This window comes from Empidonax traillii, unplaced genomic scaffold (assembly GCF_003031625.1).
Source record: "Empidonax traillii isolate 1590-97213 ecotype Southwest subspecies unplaced genomic scaffold, ASM303162v1 scaffold302:size813347, whole genome shotgun sequence".
Taxonomy (NCBI): Eukaryota; Metazoa; Chordata; class Aves; order Passeriformes; family Tyrannidae; genus Empidonax; species Empidonax traillii.
In genome coordinates this window covers 200123-222958 of record NW_020955495.1, presented here as the reverse complement: position 1 = coordinate 222958, position 22836 = coordinate 200123, and the positions used below count along the sequence as shown (strand labels likewise).

The 22836-nt window shown below is 44.8% G+C and overlaps 1 protein-coding gene across 1 annotated transcript in view; it reads right to left on the bottom strand.

Annotated features, from left to right (window-relative positions):
- Window positions 1–16998, bottom strand: part of SMAD9 (SMAD family member 9) — a 40086-nt gene extending 23088 nt beyond the window's left edge. The window contains 2 exon segments of the mRNA XM_027890890.1: window positions 2554–3181; window positions 16899–16998. Coding sequence (XP_027746691.1) covers window positions 2554–2965 — 412 coding nt within the window. The 5' untranslated portion in view covers window positions 2966–3181; window positions 16899–16998.
- Between the last annotated feature and the right edge of the window lie 5838 nt (window positions 16999–22836).

Genomic DNA, 22836 nt, shown 5'->3' with positions numbered 1-22836 from the left:
TTCAGAGGCTTGCAAGCAAACTATCTGTCTCAGTTTAGTTCCATGCACAACATCCACACTGCAATTTCTCACACATCAGTCTACCTCTGCAGTTTACTACCTTTGGAGATCTACCCTCGGATGAGATCCTGTGCCTCCCTGTGCCCACAACTATTCCCGAACTCATGGTCAACAGTGAGATCATCAGGTGGTCTTCCACCTGGGAGGCTATCACATCTTACTCCCACTCGGGCTTGATGAAAGCAGTCAGTTAAAGTCTAAAATTCATTTAGGCTCCTGCTGTCTGCAGCAATGGTGCACCCTCAAATCTGCAGTATCTACACATGAATGATCTCATATAAAAAAAAAAAAGGGTACCTGTTTAGGCAGCTTCCAGATTGTTCCCTCAAACTACAGCTTCTTCTAACAACCCACAATTCAGACTTCTGACGAGCTCTTCGAAGAAAACAATGAAGGGGGAAGTAGAGCATAATCATCATACCTATCTCCTTCAGGCTAGGTGGCCTAAGCCCTCTCTGCAGTGGGATGTTGCACAAATAGAGGACATATTTGCTGTTTTATTCTAACTGGCACCTGATACTCAGCAGACCTGATAAGAAATCTGCTGGGGACACTGGTAGCAGCAATAAAAGCTATGCATAGTCATTGCAGTATTGGTCAGCATAGCCTAAAATTCGGCTGGGCAGCTTGAGGACATAGCAGAGGCAATGAAACCTCTGAATCTTCAACGAGAGCTTAAAGCTGCTCTCTAGTAACAGAAGTCTAGGGATCTGCCAGGCCATTGAAGAAAGGGTGAGGCTCTCCCATCTTTGACATAACTCATTCATTCTGGATAAAAGTCAACGGGTCTGGTCATTGAGTGGTTGACTCAGTTAGAAAGACTGCAGTAATGCAAAGTGGTCCGCAGGATGGAACATTAAAATGAAAATAATACTGGCATGTAGATTATAAAAGGTTTGGCAGCCATTTAGCACTGCTGTACTATTCCACTACTAATGCTTGTTAGCTGACACTGAACAGATGACAAGACCAGGGTTGAAAACAGCACTGTGCAGTGCTGTCAGCTACTGCACTGAGGAGACTCCATTAACTACACAGGAGTTACACCAGAAGAAACGAAAAGACACTAAAGACTGCAGCCTTCAAACAGAAAGATACACAAAATGGGATACTTTATGAGCATCTTCTCTTAGATTACGGAAGAGTTTATTTAGCAAGGCAGGCAATAAGCTTTTTCCACTGAAAACTGTTGACAGCAAGCAGCGCTCAGTGTAGCTGTAAAATTCAAAAGTTGTGACAATGTTTACAGCAATTCAGATACAACTTCACAGCAACAGTTATGTTGCAATGGAAGGACTATCAGAAGAGGAAGCAACCCCTGTTGTTTAACAAATGTTAACAACTGTCCTTCCCTTATTTCATCTGTGTGAAAAGAAGCATCCCACAGTTCACTTATCTGATCCTAATGTCACCTCAAAGTAAAGTTCATGCCAGACAAAGAGTAATCACAGAATAATAAGTATACACTTACCAACCGTATCCATTAGTAAATTAAATTAGTGTGATTTTTGGCAGCAAGGGAGAGCTAGGTTAGGCATTATAAATAATTTTGAACTGTAAGAAGAGCAAAGCAATAGATTCACTTGCCTGGTGAGGTTGTAGACCCTATATCACATGGGATTTTTAGAGCTCATTACAAAAAGATCCATCAGGAATGTACCTGCTCATTTGTTTTGGTTTGGTGGTCTGGCCAGAGGAAAACAGGATGACTGCTTGAGATCTCTGCCAGCCCTGCTTTCTAACATCCCCATAGAAGTCAACACTGAACAAACACTGTGATTTTTTAACAGTTGTTTCACTGACATAAAGCCCAATTAAATGACCCTTCAGTGAGGTCATGACTTTTTAGTGCCGGCCAAGTCCACTCTAAAGAGGATGATCAGGGGAAAATTTCAAAGTTTTACGAAGAACTTGGGGGATTTTTTTCACATAAACTCTCCATTTAGGTAAGTAAATTCCATTTAAGGCAGGCCACCAGGCATTTTAGGAAGAATCAACCGACCTGATTTCATATCTACTGCAAAATATGCCATCTTACTGCAATTCTTATCTTTAAAGGGAGAGTTCGTGTTTCCTGTGGGTTAATGAGTCAATTGTTGATTTTGAGACAATGAGAGTAAATCTTGCCAGGGTGGTAAGTCTAGGCTGGTGCCTAGACTTAATGCAAATGGACACCAGTTCACAAGGGGTGGATTCTGCACCCACATCCATGGAGAGGAAGCTGCTTTCAGCACCCTGGACAACATCTGGGCACCCTCAGTAGTCTGATGGGATGCAGACCCCACCGGGCAAGGGGCGGGCTCCTTACTCCCTCCTTACTCCTGGCTGCCAGAGCTGTGATGCCACAGGGCAGGGTAAGACCCAAGATCCTTCCATTAGATGGAGCCTGCCTTTTCACATTTCAGAGCACAACTCGTAGGATGCACCAAGACTAGACCTGCTAGAGCAAGAGCTAATAGAGAGATGTGAATCATTCGCAGATGACATAATTACCTGGGGTTTCCACCCGCCGGTAATGGTAGGGGTTAATGCACACTTCTTTTTGTTTTGAGCCAAATGGAAATTCACAACATTCCAGTGGTTTCAACTCATGGTGAGATTGTAAATCAGGCCAGCGCCACACTCTGCAATATATGACGTGGGGAAGCCCCTTGCGGTGAGACACCTGCAGCCGCCCATCCAAGGAACGAGGGATTGTGACACATTTACTGGGTTGACCCGGGCAGCTCAGAGCCCTTTCCAGTTCTTCCATGGCACCCTTTTTCTTCTTTAACTTCTTCACCAAGGAATCAACAGCTTTTTCTGCCCACTTTTCTTCTTCATCTCCTTGTTTCCAGCCCAGCAGCCTTTTCACTGCAGGGCTGGTGAAGGAGAACAAGGAACTGATAGGGGTGCTGGAGTGCATAAGAAGCAGAGATTACAAACAAACACCAGTGGAAGCACAAATCGCTCTCCTGCCTGGCAAGGCTTGCACGGAGTTTCCGCAGTATAGCGAGGGGACACTTCCTTCAAGGAAAGGTTCTTCCACACATATGTTTTTGTAGTCTTAGGCACTGGTTGCAAGTGGTGCAACAGGGTGGGTCTCAGAACTTTCCAAACATCGAGAAACTGCTGATGAAGCCTGGAACAGCAACACAATACATAGTTAGGCTTCAGACACTATTTTCATTGTTACTTCAATAAAATATTTTGAAAGAGAAATTATTCAAAATGTGTAGTTAATTTGCAATGGTTTTCTGTTTGGTTTTTGATGTTTATTTTGGGTCCAAGTCTCTCCTCCCCATTACCCTCCCCACTCATTTTAGAGTTGGACCATGGAAATCATTAAGCATCCAGCCACTTCAACTCTGTTTAATGCACCAGGCAAATGGTTGCACAACTAGGGTTATATTTACTAGAAAACAAAATGTAGCTCTTTTTTGTATGCTGGTAGCTGTAGGTTCAGTTCAAGCATCTTCTAGGAAATTAAATCTGTAATATCAAATTTTATGGAAGCAATGAGCAGAATATTGTACTGATTTCAACTCCCTCAGCCACTCCAGTCTCACAGTGTACTGTCAAGAACTGTAAGGTATTAACTGCAAAACTAATTTAAAATGACTACTCCCAGATTTCACTTAGGGCCTTTGAAAGATCTGTTAGTATTCTCTAAGCTTATTTATATTTTCTCATATGGAAGAGAAAAACCTTGTTTGCCTAGACAGTCTGTTTCTTTCTCTTCAACAATTCACAGCTTTCTGGATCCCACTCACAGACTTTTGGACACAGTTTGTGCTGGATGGATCCTCAGTTATTTTTGCTAGGAGTTGCTACATCTGACACAGTCCAACAGAAGGAGTTTAGTTCTAGAGAGGTTTTACTTTTTTTTCCTTCATGTAGCTGGAGCCAGTCTAATTTTAGCTGCAAATGGCATATTTCCACTGACTGGAACTCTGAGGAAAGATGTATGTCAAGCTATTTACTGCTTTAAATATACTTCATGGACCCCCTGTGCATAGTGAGTCCAAAGGTCTGAACTATATATACAGAGGGCACTTAGAACAGGAGATGGGGGCAGCCTTTAAATGGATGCCTCTAGAAAAGGAGCAGCATGACTGCCCTGGTCCACTCTTGTGGACCTTACCCCCCATTCAGTAAAGGTCTGCTCATATAGTCCTCAGTACTACTCATATGCAGCCACTGAGGAAACAGATGTTGCCCGGCACTGGGAGCAGCAGAGCTTCACAAACCATATCACATTCTGCACTTTCCTTTGACGTACAGTTCTAGTAAGAGTTCAAAGGGCACCTTGGGACACCATGTGCAGGCACAGGTACAACATACTGATACAGGAGGCCAGTCCCAAAGATTTGGCATAGTCTGATACCCTCAGCACCACACAGCTCTGGAGCATGTTGCAGAGTAAGCACACATGGCCCAAGGCATCAGAGCCTCTTAGACAACCTGAGAAACAAGGATTGCCTAGAGCTGTTTTCCTACCAGCTCTTCTGTTCCCGTGCCCATCCCTCTGTCCCACTGCATTACCCTTTAAGACGCCAAGCACTCTGAGAACTCCAGGTACATGGACGCATAACAAGCTTTTTCCCTTCTTCCACAACAGCAGCAATGGTGAGGGTGGGGGCTCAAATTCCCAAAAGCCTTCTACTGCACCAGGAAGATGGAAGCAGCATAAAAGTAACACCTTGGCATGCCACAAATGCCATCAGTAGTTGCTATTCCCCAAGAGATTGATATTCCAAGAACCAGTGAACAGGAGGCTGCATGAAAGTATGCACACAGGGACCACAAAACTGAAAGGTAGAGCAGGCCCACCTTGCTTCAGGCACCTACCACAGCATTGATCTGTGGCTTACGCAATTTCTACATTATCAATCTATGTGTGTGTCCATTTGTCCTCAACCATCAAGACAGGTTCTTGACAGAGCACAGCAGAAATCCCCTTGCTCGTGCCATTCATCAGTCAGTGATCAATTGATTCCACGGAAATGCATGAACTTGTCCCTTCAGACCAAGAGAAACTTCATATTCCAGGTTCTCTCCCTGCTCTGTATTAGTGAAAATCCAACGACCTGGAGTATTTAACTGGATACTTAATAATGCCTCTTAGTCAAATCCAAAGTCTATCCTGAACACTTAGAGGGTACATGTGAGAATGAAGTAAATTCAGAATGATGTATCACAGGAAAAAAACCCTCAAGCTGCTTGTAAAACGTAACGTGGATCAAACTTAGGCCATCAGCCTTTACAGGAGCAGGCTCAGCCTACAGAGGCTACAGCACCAGCCGCATCTCGCCATCCTGTGCAGTGGAGGTGTCTGTCCCTCACTGCCCCAGTGAGAACCTCTGGAAGATCCACCACCACACTGCTGTAATTGCTTGGTGGCATCAAACCCATCCTCATGTAGAAAATGAATCAATGCTGGGATTGCTGTGGATCAGCCCTGAAGGCAGCAACAGGAAGCAAGGAAAGCCTGGGATGAAAGCCCACTGGACCAACAGCAGTGAAGTCTCTGCTCCAGGCTGAGAGGGAAAAAGGCTCACGCTTCTTATCTGAGGGGGTCTCCTGGGCATTAGCATGTGTAAACAACTGCTTCTGATAAGTTAATGCAACATTACAATCATCAGATATGAAAACATACATGTTCACGTAAAAGTATTGTCCCAAAATTTTCTTTTCCATTTTGACCAACGTTTTAAATAAACACATTAATCTCGTTCAGTCAAATTAAATAACTCAACAGTGACATCAGTATGAGTCTGAGCACTATTGTTGCTAGTGGGAGAGTAGCCAAGACTATGTGTATAAAAGCAAAAGCCGTGCTTTGCAGACCATGTGATGTAGTCTCAGATAAGTACTCTGCACAATTTCCTACTGTGCTCTCCCTGTTTCTTCTAAAATCTTTTTTTCCCCAAATTCAACTGACATATAAAATATAAATGATATAAAACAGATTTCAAATATTATCTGAACATCCTACTTTAATGTTATTAAATTACATAATACTGCATACTACTCAGCAGACTAAGTCCTGTGTTGCTACACTTAAATTCTCCATTGTGAAATACCTAGGCAGCCACTCTGCTCCAGGGCTGCAATGACAGAGATGTCAATTCACAATTTAATTTTAACAGTCTTTTAGGACAGCAGTTGCTTCAGCTCTATGCCTTTGGTAACAAGCAACTTGCCTACCCAACTGGAAACTTCCAATGTTGAAACATTTCAAAACTACGCTTGATGTATTTTCTGTGCTGATGGTCCATTGTGCTTCTTGATGCTCAACACTTTAGAGTGGCAGTGGGGAGGGAAGCGTAACAGTTTTGATCCATATCCCCACCACGTGTGTAAAGCCATACCATGGTGGTAGTTCTGGTCTGGTCACCTCTATCTCCCTCACTGACAGCATGATGTGCTATCCTGAGAACGAGTCAGGCATCATTCAGGGTACATTCCTAACATGATTCCCTCTCCTCTGGGACTGTAAGGAAAGCTGTATCTGTCTGTCAGCTAAGTGACTGGTCAACACTAAACATGGTCAGTCTTCCATGCCATAAATCTTTATTCCATCACTGAGTTTAGCCTAAGGTCTGAAGCTTGATTTAGGGAAAAGGTAGAAGACATATGGTATGTGAGCATGGACCTACCCTTTCACTTCTGTGGCCTGCAGGAGAAGGTGGGACTGGAAATGCGTCAGCCCAGTTCCCTGGCTCCATTCTCCCTAAACATAGGGTGCCTACCTTAGCTATGGCACAATAGTGGTGGGAAACTGGAAGGTGATTAACCATAGCATGTTATTACCACGGCATCTGGAATAGCTTTGGTCTGTTACAGGAGCACTCTCCCAACTCACTCCTGTGTGTGTAGTTCAAGAGTTAGGAGGGAACACAGGTCACTCCTGATAATAAACCTGCACAGAGCCACCCTGTCTTGGAGGGTGAGACAGCCATTGCATGGAAGTAAACCTCAAGCCTAGGAACAGTATAAGGCATGTTTTTCCTAATGTTTAACCTACACCTCCCCAGACGCAGCTTCGTACCATTCCCTCAGGCTGGGTGAATTTCCCTACCATAGCCACAGCAGGGAAATTGTACCAGTCCTTGTTACATTTCATCCTAAGTTTTCCACAGAAGTCAAAAAGAAAAACTGCATGCATGCTAACAAAGCCAGACTTAAAACAAAACTGCATAAAAAGGCAAAGGGTCCAGTCTCCCTCAAAAGCGTATCTGTGCATATGTGTGTAAGCACACATGAATGCAGATTATGTATGGTTTGGAATAAAGATTCAACGCGCTGCCTCCACTTGAAGCGCTTGTCTGGGCTGAGTGCGCTGTGAGAGGCAGAGGCAGGGCTATCTGTCTCGAAAATGGCTGACATCAGTCTTGGTGTCACTGCAAAAGCTATGTAAGGCCACAGAGGGAGATTCCTCAGAGGGTTGTCTAGACATAAGCTGTGCAGTTCTTGGAGATGAATGCAGCTGGAAAATGGAGTAGTGCGACAATTATAGCTGGAAGTCTGCCGCTCAGCAACTAAATCACAACAGAACTGGAAGGGAGAAAATCATTTCAGTCAATCAGTGTAAAGAGGAATGCTGCGAACATGATCTTGGTTAGTTATTTTTACCTAGCACTGATTCAGTTACTTCTACCTAGTATGAAAGAGAGAAGCATGCAAGTTTTCTTAAAGCTGAGTCTTGGTGTGTTTTCAAATGTGGCCAGATGGCAGCAGCCAACACACACACCCAGGGCTGGCAAAGAACCTCCTGAGTTACATCAGCACTGCCACTCACTTATGGGGACCTTCCACATATCAGAAGGGGAAAGGGCTTTAAAACGAACAAATAAATAAATAAATAAACAAACTAACAGAAGTGTGTATGAATACTTGGGCCTCAAAAGAGCGAGGAACCTCACCAACCTTGCTTTGGGCCTCATGCACAACCCGTTTTGGTTTTTTTGCAAGCACAGTAGCTCAGAGCTCGGCAGGAGAGGTTTCATATGTGCACTCACTGCGGAAGAGCAGTGTGGAAGCACACACCTGAGCTGCACAGTCCAGTAACCAGCTCATGGCTTGGGAATGGTGGCCACAGGTTACTCTTGACACATGTAAATCACTTGAAAAGCCTCATGTTCCACTTGTGGCACCCACAACATCATTTAGGATTCCCCGAGGCTTCTTGTTGTGCTTGGGACCTGCCAGACAAGGGTGCTGTTATGAACTATCTGAAACCACTGTCTTTCACACCCAAGAAAATACAATGAATGAATTATTCATTAAAATGTTACCTTCTTCTTACCAACAACCACAGAACCTGATACCCAGCGTTTTAATTAAATGGGATGTAAAGAAGGTTGGGTTTTTTTGTGGGTTTGTTTGTTTGTTTGTTTGTTTTGGTGGTTTTGTTGGGTTTTTTTGTTTCTTTTTTGTGGTGGGGGGTTTTTGTTTGTTTGGGTTTGTTTTGTTTTGTGCTTTTGGGTTTTTTTTAATTAAGAAACTAAATCTCTTCTTGGTTTGACCCTGGTATGCTTCAATTGAAAACAGCTGCAATGACAGGAGGTAGAGTGCTTGGGACTTAAATTTATCCATGTTTCACAGCCCTGGCAACATCGTGTTGTTTATTCCTATAAACTTAAATGAATAATGCAAACTTCTGAAACTCACTTTCTTGATTTTTTTCTGAAATACCTTCTACAATGATTTTTATGTGAAGGCATTAATATCAAATAGAAAACCACACAGCACCTCATGCCTCTCCAACCACTCATCTATCCTGTGGAGCTTTCACTGGAATTCACTGCCTCCCAAATAAAGTAAGGGCAAAATTTGATGCTGGTGCCTAAAAATCTGTGACACCCAAATAATTTCTCTGAACTCTGAATGTTGAGTGTAATTGCTCAAATATTACCTCATCTGCTCCACATCATTTAGCTTCTCTTGACAGGAATAACACATTCTCCTTTGATATAAAGAGGGAAAGATTCAGGTATACAAGCTGCATACCTTAGCATAGGCACAGGCACTTCCACGAGGCAAACACTTGTGGAAATTTTAAGATGCATAAATTCTGTCACAAAAGAAAATTAGGTACCAAGGTCACTTTTGGTATGCCCATGATGCATGACTAGGAAGAAGGGATGTACCAATTCCGGCAGTGGGACCACTCTGGGTGAGCACACTGACAGATGTTTCAACAAAGCTTCACTGGTGTGACATAAGATGGGGAGATCAGAGGGGCATGGACATGGTAACAATTAGCCCACGTGCAAAAAGGCTGTTGCAGGCAGCATAGGGGCAATCTGTTGTTCACATCCACTTGAAGAAACAGGGAAAGCATTCGAATAGGATAGATACATGTCAGGATAGCTGCTGCTGGAAGTCTGTGAGTGTATATTACACAGCTTGCTTCAAGAATAACTGTGCTGGCCTTGGGGAGGAAGAAGGGACTGGAAAACCCCTTGAGACGAGCCCTCGTGACCCTACATCCCCTACTATGACCAAGCAGAGAGCCCCTCTCTTCAGGTGCATCACTAGGCTAACGTGGCTATGCTGGCTTTGGCCTCTAGGCTATTTGCATCCAGCTGCTGAGGGTAAACCCAAACCAGAGGGCTCAATGTTATCACTGATTTTTGCCTTCAAAAATCTCCCACAATATTTGAAGGTACCCCAAAAAAAAATTACCACAACCAACGTCTGTGAAAAAAACATTAAACTGGACCAATTTATCACTATGATCTCTCTTTGACTGCACTTCCTTCCTTGATATTAATTCTTAAAGGAAACCAGTGACTGTGATGTTTATAAGGAGTGAACTGCACTATGTTCCCTGGCTGGGCCACAGTGAAGTTTCTAAGATCCAATCCCACAGGGACACATCCTCTTCTCTGCCTCACACCCTGCTCCCTGCAGGCAGGAGGAAGACTCATTCACCCAGCCCCTGCCTTACCCCTTCCTGCGGCTACCTTGCTAAGCCTCAAACCAGCAGCTCAGAGGAACAGTCCCTCTCCCAGCTGCTTTCCACCAGCAGAGCTGAAGGCTAAGGAGCACATATGCCATGGAGAAGCTCTGAGTACGTATTTGTAGGAGAAGGCAGGAGGCAGTAGGGTCATGGGGAGGCACATCAACCTTCTCTGGGAAGCCAAAATGTCTTCTCATGGCTCTGGTTATCCCCATTTTGCAGCCAGTCGGTCCTACATTCCTCACATACCCACCATTCCCAGAGAAACTGCAGCAAAGCCCATCGGTGTTTCTAAAAATGGAATGGTTAGAAATACGCAAAAAATAGAATTCCTGCTTTTAAAATAAAAGCTCACTCGTCTCTAATACAAAACACGCAGCCAAGTGCCTCCAGAGCAAACACTTCTCAAAGGAAGAACGGGACTTGAAAAGAATTTCACCTTCAGTGCTGGCCTGAAGTTTATATCCACACTAATCAGATCCCGTAATCCTTGTTATCAATCACTGGCATTCTTGGAATCATTCCCAAATACCCATTTTAGGAAAAGGATTTGCTTAGAGTTAGATGTTAAGAATGTTGTGAATAAGTATACATCTAAAGAACAATTACTTCACCAAGGATGTGGCACTCCAGTCTGATGGGAACCTGTTCTGGAAGTTTAGTGTCTTAAGCTGTTAGAAGAGAATACATTTTGGAGCTCTGATTGTGCATTTATGGTGCACACAGGGAAGAAGGATAAAGCAAATGTTCTCCTCATGTTGCAAGGTAGCACATCCACCTACCTTAGAGGAGACCTGAGGGCCAGCTGGGTGAGCACCATGACAAATACCTTCATTTCCTGGGGGAATGCACAGAACTGGGAGGTTGGCTCCCAATGGCAGATCTGCAAGGTCTGATCCCAGCAATGAAACCTGGTGCCAGGTTCTCTCCATGCAAGAACTACACCTCGTGTTTCTGAGATCTGCTGCCTAGTTGTGCCAGGAATCTAATGCCACAAAGTCAGAAATAACCTGTGGCACTGGGCATTAGCTGTGGAGTCTGTTGTCTCCAGCATCCTATCCTGACAGGGCACCCTGAGCCATGCTTCCGGCTGTAGCCTGGCGAAGACACTCCCTGCCTAACATCCAAGGTCCCAGAGAGACACACATCGGGGAGGTCTGCCTGAAGGGTTACTTAGTAATGGTGTTAACACAGCAGACATCTTTTGCTGGCCATTTAGCATTACACAATTTGGCAAGGGAAATACAGATCAATAGATCATATGGATCATCAATAAAATACTCAAAAGGAAGAACTTCCAGAAGTGCTTCCCCTCTGACTAGCAGCAGGCCTGGAGAGGGAGCAGCAGTACTGCTGCCCACACCTCCTTTGCAGGTGAGACAGCCTGGCCTGGCCAACTGCATAAAGGGGGATAGGTTTCACACACAAAAGACTTTCCACATACATCATGTTAGCAGTTTTCCATGGAACTGCATTAGAATTTCACTGTGTTCAAACCATATCACATTCAAATCTGTTTTTCCTAAAAGGCTTTCATTGTGCATCACTGTGGGAAATTGCTAATGCAATAAGATTGACATATAGGTTCTCCTGCATGAACATCCGCAGTAATCTGTGCTAATTGAGCCCTCAGTGGCTTGTGAAACCCTGCAGGGGGGGAGGAAGGGTGGAGCATCCACAGGGCTTACATCTTGGAGAACTGCAACAAATAAGAGTGTGGAGGACAGGTAAGCACTAATATTAGTATGCTTTATCCACATAAAGACCTGATTCAGTGGTAGGATTGCCTTGCTCCCAAGCAACAGCACTGAGGCATTTTCTATGAAAAATATCTGGATACACTTGGACTTTCTATGGAAGTTATTTCACAGGACTAAGAACAAAAGGAGAAAGAACTTGTCTATCTAGTTTCCTTGTGTGGGGGGAAAGGAGAAGACGGCTGGCTATTTCCAGTGACTTCAGCTGAAGATGTGAGTGCTCAGATTCTCTAAACCAGAACACTTGCTACTGAGATTAAAGAGGCTTCATATGCCTGTATTTGAGCCTGGGAGTGTAAAACCAGGGCTGGATTCTCTTCAGCATGTAAGGTGACATGTTGTGTTAACTACCAGCTTTGGAAAACACCAAGCAAAAGGCACAAATTGGGTCCTGTTTCTTTAAAAGCAACATATCACTCCTCTGTAAATCCACTCCAGGATTGCAAGGAATACCCCCTCTCTCCAGGGCTGTTTTTCTCCTTCTTCTCCCCTTCTAGCACTCAGCTCTGGCCCATGCAGCCCCTACAGCCCAAGGGTCGCAAGGAAGCCGCCACCAAGAAGCCTGAGTTGGTCCTATAGGACATGCAGCAGGGCAGACTGCAGCCTCACACAGGAATGAATTTTGGTTTCTCTGCTCTAGATGTCTCTGTGAAGGCCTCATGCCCTGTGTGAAGTAATTCAAGGTCTGTTGATGAGAGAGATAAATTAGATACCTCATATATGCTGCAGGGTAAGAAACTGCACATTGGCAGCTGGGCCAGAGTAATTTGACAGAGACAAGTAGGTTTGGATAGACAAGACCAGCAAGTAACCATAAGAGAGTCTTGAAAAGCCACATGAACTGCTTGTGCCTCCAGTCAGTTCTGCATCTACTGGTTAACGTGTGGGATCACCTCCTGCCACAGGCCTCTGGGTGAGTGGCTTTCCCTCAGGTGCCTCGGTTTCTGCATCTGTCTTACAGGCACCCTGACAGGGATGGCTTTGTAATGCACTATGAACTCTCCTGAATAGAGAACACTGCACAGGAATGTTTAAAAAAAAAAAAAAAAAGGGATTTTTGTTAAGGAAAGGCACAGCAAGAAAACACACAAAAAAAGATTAGGTATTGTTGAAATGTATTGACCTCATCATCAGGGTTATTCAGGTTACAAAGGAGTCTTCATTACGTGGAGCTTTGCTGTTTGCAGATGTCGCCTTCTGGAAAGAGCCTCTCCATCGCCAGCTCCTGCCTGCTGTTCTGCACAGCACGGCTGCCTGACCAAGCACACCACCAGACCGAACAAACACAGAACCACCATTATCAAGAAACGGCCAATCTGCCTCCTACTGTAGCCAGGTAATAAGGGTGAAGGGAAGCCTGAAGCAGAACAAACTCTAATGACCCGGGTGCGTCTATTAATTTTCTTTCCTCCTCATTTCTCCCTTTTAATGGATGGACACTGAGTTTGAGGCCAGTAGCTCTGGGGAACTCTTGATGTGGGGAACATTTTCAAAGCCTACAAAAAGACCAGGCGTACAGATACTCCAGAAAAGAGGATGTTCCAGAAAGAAAAGCAAAAGCTGTAGGATCTTGGCATGGGTCATGCTGACTGGGAGCAGAATGCAGGTGGGAGAAAAGAGCTTGTTGGGAAACTGGAGGTTGCAGTATCAAGCTGGAAGGTTGCCACAGTGTGGACTAATGCTTTGGCAGCTGCAAACAAAAGGAAGGAGGAATGTAAGAAGCAACATGAAGAAAAAGTGTCAAGAGGTATCTGGAAGTATCAAGACCTGTGAGAAACAGAAGAGGCAAAGATGATGCTAAGTTTGGCAGAAGGGAGGAGGGTGATGCTACTGACAAGGAAAAAGAGTGGAAAGGAAACAAGGTCTAGAGAGAGGATGTGGGAAAGATAAGGCATTGCTCCGCCCAATCAGAAACACACCTCAATCTTAATGCTGTCTCAGAAAAATAGAAATTAATTATCAGATTTTCTTCTTCAGTTTTGGGGTTTTTTGTTTGGTTGGTTTGTTTGTTTGTTTTTGTTTTTTTTTTTTTTTTACGTAGGGGTGACTGCATAAATTGGGAAATCTCTGCTCTATGTCCACCTCCACCGTGTCCTTGATGTGCCCTTGTCCAGAGGAGCCTAACCTCAAAGAGAACTGCTCAACCTTACATCTGTCTAAGATGTTGCAATAGTTCCTGCAGAAATCTGCAAGTGGTCCTGTAGAACAATCTTGTCTAAAAATCACATGTATCCACACAACATTTGGGCAGATAATGTTTTGATTTAAATGCAAACATGTATTAGTCAGGATCTCAATCTGGGCTCTGATCCCACAATCTATTAGATCCACTCATCTGCAAAAGCACAGCAAGGTTTTTAGCTGTGCTGATAAACACACAGGGCCCAAGACTCTTTAAGTCACCTGTCTGTAAAATTCCCACAGTATTAACCATTCAAACATTATAGACAAAATATAAGACAGGAAATAATTTGGGATTTTTTAAAAAATTAATTTCATTGTACTCTATTCAGAGTCTAATGCTTCCTTAAAACCAATGTTCTCGAAGACAGTAATAGGACTGCAATGATTATTTAAAATTGTCATTGTTATTGCTATCTTTTGGTGTTCATGTATAATAACACTAATGATTCTTTATACATGCCTGTAGCAGGAAATCAGGCAGTCTAAGAGAACAATCTTTCTGGAGTATGTTTTTGGTGTGTTGTTTTCAGTTAAAATATTTATGATGGGTTGTTTTTGTTTTCTTCCCTGTAATTATTATTTGTAAAAGGTATATTGCACAGCAAATGGAATATCTGTACACTTTCACTGTATTTTTTGCAGCAGACAAATTACCTAGAGCATATATATGTTTTTCTTCTGGCTCCCCTTATTCTTTAAAGTTTCTTTCAAAAGGGTGCCTAGTAGTGCTGATGCTGGAATTGCTGTTAGTCACTATCAGCACTGGTGATAAACTCCAGCTAGTGTTTTGGTTAGAGGTCACTTGCAATTAGTAGCCATTGTCCTTTGAATTTAACAATGGAAAAATAAAACTTTATAGCGACAGATTAGCCTGGCCATTAAAATTACAGCACTTTAGCATTCAGGAGAGAAGATTACATGACACACTATCTCCCAGACTGATAACAGCAGATAACTAAGGATTCAAATGTGAGATGCAGAAGGTCTGCAAAAGAATAAAAGGAGAGAAAGGAGGATTAACTGTCCAGATGTTATGTGATACATTATACTGACACTTCTACACTCCTGTTTTAGCGAAATGGGCCTCCTCTTGTACCCACTGAAGGCGAGACAGTGCACGACTACCAGTTTCTGTGAGAGTAGCTTTCAAACCTGAGGTGTTACCTAGTTCCTCTACACACATCCCCACCTTCTGCAGATATCTGGCACATGTAGTCTTGGGCAAGTGTGTTAATAAAGTACTAATACTCCTTCACAAAGTTGTGCAGTTGACGGCTTTGTGCATATTCATTTCACATTCATACTATCTCCACCTCACATCAATTTACAAATCTTGATATTGATGTGATACATAAATTGGTAAATCTCCCAATTTGTGTATATCATACGGATATGATAAGGATTCATGATAAAACAGACATGATCCTTACTCCAGAATTACCGTTTATTAGCTTATGTGCAAGTTAACCAAGTGAAGAAAAAAGGTTTCTAATTCCATTACAAATGACAGGCAGGATTGGGAACCAGTGCCAAACTCAGTAAATACACGATATCCTTGATACAACTGACTTTAAATGTATTTTTGGGCATGTTTATTTTAGCTACTAAGCCAAATTAACTCAATATTTAAAAAAACCAACAAACAAACCACAAACCTCCCCAGCCTCTGCTTTAAAATCTAACAGGAAGCAAAGATGAACCAGCCAGACACTGGTACTTATCAAATCTGAAAGAAGGGAGTTGTCTGGCTGGATTAAAACGGATGAGGTTTGTTTGAGTGATGACATTTGTCCTACCATTGCTGAGGGGAAGAATTTTGCAGCGTTTTCTTCAGTTTATACTACTGAAGATGAGAAGATTAGTTCTACTACACGAATACTTGTGTAAAGAGAGGCACACTTTCACGCCTCGGAGATAGAGAGCATTGAAACTTGCATTATCTGCAGTGTCCTTTCCAAACCACTACCAACTTGAATACATTCCCGAGCCGTGCACATCATTTCTCACCTCTGCCAAGGGAGAGCTCATTCCCTGAACAGTTGATCGTTGGGGGCTGAAATTTTTTTTCACTAGTTTATAAAATCCAAGTAATTAACAGAGCAAGCGCATGTGTGCGTGTGTGTGTGTGTGTGCGTGTGAGCGTGCACGCACGTCCATGTGTGCGTGATTTATTTTCATTCCCACTAATGCCTCTTTTAAGCCAGACCTGGCTAGCATCAAATAAATTTACCCATAAAATCAAAGTTACCACACAATATCCGAATTGTTCCAAATGAGCCGAACTCTGAATTCCCTCCACTTAGAGCTGCCTGGGCATGGAGATAAAATTACAGTGATTTCTAATTTGCCATATCGAGGGCTATTGTTTTTGGAAATGTTTGGTACTTGCTAACATATGACGTTTGAACCTAAGAGCTAAAAAACCACAAAAGAACACAACAACAAAACAATTAGAGTCACCGTTAGTAGCTGGAATAAAAAACTCAAATCCCAGTAATTCTGCTCCGTTTTGCCTGGGAGCAAAAAGTCCAGGAGCGGGATTTCTTGAACAGAAAATAACCTTTGAAAGGAGAAGTATTTCCAAACGTGTCATGCGGGGCTCTGTTGTTCGTTTTCTTTTATTCCCTCTCCCACTTAAACGAGAAGGAAAAAAACTCTGACAGCGGGAAGACTTGTCAGCGTTTAGCCATCCATAAAAATGTTTTTCCCCGCGCTCCTCCTTTCGCTCGCCGCCCTGGCGTCGGTCTGTCTCATCTCGCTGCTCCGCGGCCCCAGCCCCCGCCCGCACAGCGCCCCAGCTCAGCGGGGCCGGGGCCGCCAGCCGGGGGGATACGGCGCGGGGCAGCGCCGCTGCAAAGTTTGGGGCGACGGCGGCGGGACTGTCCTCCATCCCTCCCTGCTACCCCCTCCGCCCTTCCCGGGACGCGGGCGGGAGCCCCGGCTCTTACCTGCCAGCAGGCACGGGCTGGGGTCTCGGCGCGCCGCGGGCGGGAGCGGGGCTGCAGCTGCGCGGCGGCGGCGGCGGAGCCAGAGCGCAGCAGCAGCAGCAGCAGCAGCGGCGGCGGCAGCGGCAGCAGCCCCAGCCGGCGTCAGTCAGGCGGGAGCCGCCAGGCTGTATTAGTGCGCCGGGCTGGACCGCGGCCAGCAGCGCCGCGGCCGCCGGCCCGCCCCTGCGCCCCCCGCCGCCCTGCGCCCCCTCGGCCGCGCCGCCCCCGCACACAACTCACAGCCGCGCAGGCACCCGCACTGGCACATCGGCACACACGCACTCTCGCACACTTGCACGCTCTCTCAGTTACGGGCACACACCCGCACACACACCGCGCACCGCCCCGCACACGCACCCGCCGCACGCCGCCCCCTCCCCGGGCTCACTCGTCCGCAGACGGCGAGTTCTGCACCTCCGGCGCACGGGCATCCCTCTGACAGAGTTCACCGCAAGGCACAGCCATACGCCCCCCCCGGGCGGAGCCCGCCCTTTACACACATATACACACACACACGCTCCCACTCGCCCCCAGCCCAGCGCCCCGCCGGAGCGCAGCCCCCAGAGGCGCCGCCGTTTCCCCGCCCCGCGGCTCCGCGCTGAGGGGGCACCCCGGTCCCTGCCCTGCCCGGGGCTGTGCGGGGTCGGCGGGGCGTTTGTGTGCGGCCGCCGGGCCGCTCCGGGGCAGATACTCCGCCCGGTGCCCCCGCAGCCGGCCCTTCCCCGTGGTCCTTCTCGCAAGCCTCCGAGCCCCCGAGGATGGACGCTGCGACCAAGCGGGGCGTGGGGCATCTTCTCCGTCCTGCGCCGCACTGGGTGCTGCTGGGGATCCCGGCCTCTGGGGATAGGGGACAAATCCCAGCTGTGGTGAAGAAACTTGGACAATGTCATTGTGGAGCAGTTGGACAGCACAGCTGCAGAGGGCCTCGGGGACCAGGCTGCACCTTTCCACACCGACTGTACAGGGATCTCATCACTGAACAGGACTGGTCAGAGAGCAGCAAACTGCAACAGGCACTGGCGAGCAGATGAATTTTCTGCTCCAGAGATTATCTATTAAAGCCCTCATATTACTTAGGAGTAACCATCTCTAGCTGTGTAGCGTATTCTATTAGCTGTAATAAGGAAGAGCTGAAAGAGAAATATCAGGGAAGTCAAGTGGCTTCAAGGACACTAGACATAAAAGCTACTTGAGAAACTAGGGCTCCAGGCAGTGCTAGGAACAGGCATCGGCTGAACCTGACCGTGGCTGCATTGAAGGGTTCCAGTTAAATTGCGTTGAGCCTTTTCAGGTCAATCAGTAAATATGATTAAAGATACAATCCTGCTGACATTTTCACCAAAATTTTTTTACATTGTAAACATGACAGCAAAGCTAATACTGTTTGAGTAGACGTCAAAAAGCCACAATGGAATTACAGCTCCACAGCGCAAATTTATCCAAGCATGCGCGCGTGAGGGTTGTGGTGCAATAAGGAGATATACAATGTAATGCCCCAAAATATCTTTCCTTTCCCACTTTGGCCTGAAACATCTTAAAATACCAGCAGATTCTCCTCTGCTCTCTGGCTTCTGCAGGAGACTTCTCGACAGATGAGTGGCAGAAGAGATGCTGTTATTTATAAGTCACTGTAAACATTAATAAAGTGCCAGTCACACATTCTAACTTGGCATGATTTCAGATTTTATATCCATAATGATGTTTGTTTTTAACTGAAAACATCAGGTTGTAAATGCTACACACAGAGACAGTTGGGGTGGCTCAGCTGAGGTGTGGTGTGTAACTTAGTGAGGCATAGCTCTTGATCATGAATCTGAGGGCTCTCACTCCTGGGCCTCACTGCATCTCTTTCAGGTGTTGAAACCGCTGTTTTCCCATGCCTCTGCTCACAGTTGCTGTTACCAACACAGGGATGGCAGGGCAAGGTGGGTCTGTACTCTCACCACTCTAGTGCAGAGCCTGCTGTGCTATCTCCAGTCTATCTTCATTGGCAGGGTTCATTAAAATGCCAGTACTACTACTGGAGCAATCCCAACCAGTGGGGGATAGCAGCAGAGCTGCTGCTGAGATTGATCAGTCAGTTCCTAAAGCTTTACTTTGATTGAAGCCTCCAGTTAAACGGGCATAAACTATTTGTGAAATGATTGAATTGTATTCATATTTCTGTGGCACCAATTTTAACTGTGCCATTATGAAAAAGGTCTAGCTAGCAGAGATTAGATGGGTATATATACTACTAGAGTTTGATATACTATAGATTATAGAGCAGGCAAACAATTTTTTTGCATACAGTTGTATCAGATCATGTGGCATGTGCACATAGGTGTTTTATTACAATAGCTGCTGGTGTTACCTGTGATCTGATAAACCTTTTGAACTATGTGTCTTCTCAGGAGCAGGGCTGATATATCCTACGTCTCCTTCCCCCTCTCTCCACATACGTTTTCAGACCCATTCCTCATTCCAAATCTTCAGCATAGCTTTCAAAGCCTGTATCCGCTTTGTAAGGCTCTGCTCCTCCTGCCAGGGTGACTCATCACCTGTCCCTCCTCTGCACCGCGTGGGCTCTGCTAATTCCATTTCTCATTTGCTGTTATCCCTTTTGAGTGCCTCATTTCCCATCTTGCCCCTTGTAAATGCCCTCCCTTAGTCTGCACATGATGTAACTTATCTTCTCAAATCCTGTCCTGTAGAACCTTCTTTAATCATAAACAAAACCCTGATATAGGGATATTCTCCTTATTTTGGTCTATATTTTGTCTTTTTATGCTGGATAGCTCTGTAAAGAAAATCAAATAAAAGGTTAAGTAGAAAATAGTAAAGATTGGATGTAACTGTAAAAGAGAAGGAAGCATTCTAATTCCTTTTAGCATTAAAACCATGTAAAACACATAGAATAACATGAATTTTCCACTTGGAGAGAACTGCAAGTTCCTAAGAGCTGTAAATCTATTGACTCAGAATGTATTGCTCCAGGGCTCCGCTGAAGTACTGGCACTGTCCTCCACCTAACAAGGAATAGCTGTTACAACAGCAGTGTCATGTGCTATGTGATGGAGATACCTCAAACAGCTTCAAGTGTGCTGGTGCAGGCACTGGAAGACTTCTAGCTACAGTATCATGGATTTACTGAGTTACTTTTCCTCAAGAGCTTTCTCCAGGCAAAGACACAGAGGCACTTGCCTCTGGCAGCAGATTTTTGAGAACAAGAACATAGCTGTGGTTCTGTTGCCCACTTTGCCTATGCCAGAGCCCTGAAAAGTGAGGGCTGTTCCTGTATTGCAGGGTGGAGTCAGACATGCAGCGCAGCATGTCCAAGCAGAAGCCGACTATTCAAGCAGCAGCAATCACCATCTCACTCCCTCCATAGGTGCCTGAACAATGAGCCTAAGCCCTGCCAGGATGCCTAGCTCCACACTTTTGGCTCCCCTTTCCAGGAAAGGCCTGGGCCAGTCCCAGTCCCTCACCCTTGGGTTTGACTAAGTTGATGTCTCTTGTGCTGTCTAGAAGCTTGGACCTTGCTCAGTTTACAGTGCTTTTTATTCACAGGCAGTTTGAATATCTCAGTATCCTAACGTCCATCCAGTTTGGACACATTTGTGGCAGGTTTAAAAATAAACACTCGAACCATCAGGGAATCTTCTGTCACACCTCTTTTCCAGCACCAGCAGGATGAAACGTTTGCTCTTTACAAACATGCTTCATGCTACTCGCATCAATTTTCCTGCATGTTTGAGGCTTAAGATACTAATTCTCAGAAGAAAAGCAGGTGGAAAAAGCAGCTGCAATCTTGTGCAACATGTTGGTGAATGAGGCATTGCAGAGATTGTGCTGGGCAGCTGAATTCTCTGTTCCGTCATGGCAAAGGCATTACAATTGCTCATCTCACTGCTCTTTGCTTCAGACTCTAAAAGTGAAGCTATAAATCCAGACAGACAGAATATGGAGGTAGGCAGGCAGCTTTCGAGATCTGTGCCTAAAGGGAGAGAAGGAAAAAAGGGAATCCTCAGTAGAGTGGATGTGTAACAAGGATCACCTGAGAAGACTGTAAAACAATAGTTCAGAAATACTGGGAACCACAGAGGTGACCAGGCTGAGTGGCTTCATGTACTGCCACCAGGATGTGGATTCTGACCCTTTTCGAGCAGATGACTGGTAAGATCTAAAATCTATCATTTAGCCTCTTTTCATGGCACTTTTCATCTGGAGTTGAAAGAGGTGTCAAGAAGTGAATGAGCATACTGTGTTATGGACAAATGAACTTAAACCAGTCTTGGTAACTTTCATTTACTAGCTGAAAAAGACTCAGGAAAACATTGGTCACGTTACTACAGTTTTCAGAAGTGGAAAGGATAATTTCCTATCCAGAACTGTAACTGAGCTAAAGATTTTTGTTAATGTGTGTATGTAAGTACCTGCCGAAGCAGTTGCATAAGAATAAAATCATATTATTTGTGATTAAAGATTTTGGGGCCAGATTTGGCTCTGAGCTAAAACCCCATAAATTTTAAGGCATTCCAGTGAAATTTGTCATCATCGTATTATACCAAAGCTCTATAGACTCCTTGGTTTTTTTCCTTCTCTTTGATCCATGTACAAAGGCTTGGCTTTAATTCGCCAAACTTTTTAATGCATTGAGATCCAGCTACCTGTCTTGTTATTCGTGCTGAGTTTGTTTTCTGCTGCAGAGAATAAGACTCAAGATGCTCAGAACAATATGATGGTTGAGAAGCCTTTTTACTCCAAGAGATGTGGATTGACCCCAGACTAGCTGAGTTTAGTTTGAAGTTCAAGATCTTCCAGTTGATAGAGTCAGTTACCTCCTCCTTGAAACTATGAGACCATGTGGAAGAAGAGGGCAGACACAATCTACTTTTGTACTTCTTGTTCCTTTTGCATAGCACTGTTGATGACTTGGTAAACCTTAGCAGGTAAATTCTAGAAGGATTCTTTTTAGCCAACATTGTGTGTAATAAATCACTTCCCTGATCTTTGCTTGACCTGGATGGAGCCCCTGGTGGTCTAGAGGGTAAAGGCGCTGCGCTGTCACCACAGAGACCGGGGTTCGATTCCTGGTCGGGGCCACTCCCCGGGCAGATGGAGCTCGTTAGCCCTGTAAGGCAATCCATCTACGTCCTGAGGACCTCGCTGCCACCGTCCAAGCTCGCTTGGCCCTGGCAGATGAACCTTAGGATTAAAGGGTGGGCTCAGTTCCGCGCACACTGTGTCTCACCTAAAAAATCCAATGTGCAGGCTGGAAGGTGTAAAGACCTTCACCGGTTCTTCGTTCACGAAGACTGGCCATTATTTATGTGCCTCTGGCTCAGCTGGTGTTGGCTCAAGAATCATTGTAATCCTCTGTCTTCACCTTCTGAACTTCACACCTAATGTTGGGAAGGATCAGATGAACTGTCAGCCATTTTATGTAAGTCCACTCTTTATCATACTAACCTGAACAGTTTTCTTTTTGTGGATGATTTGCTTGGATGAAAAGAAACAATATGGAAAAGAAACAGTATGTAAAGATTCATAAATGGTGAGAATGAACCACTGTCCTCTGACTTCAGATACATACAGAGGTCCCAGGATATCACTGAACTGTGGCATCAAAGCCAGCAGCTATGGTTGAGCTAGAGCAAATCTTCTGGATAAAGAGATTTTGAAATATTTAGTGATGGAGAATCCATTACAAGCCCTGCTAAGTTGTTCCACGGTTAGACTTATCCTTGGTTGTAAAGAAAAATGGCTTTATCTGCTCTGAATTTTTTTAGCTTCAGCTACTAGCAGTTTGGCCATGTGGTCTTTACACATTAGACTGAGAGTTCATTATTACATGTCTGTTCCTTTACAGCTGTGTTACCTTTTCTTTCATACACTTGGCAATGGCTATTAAGTATCA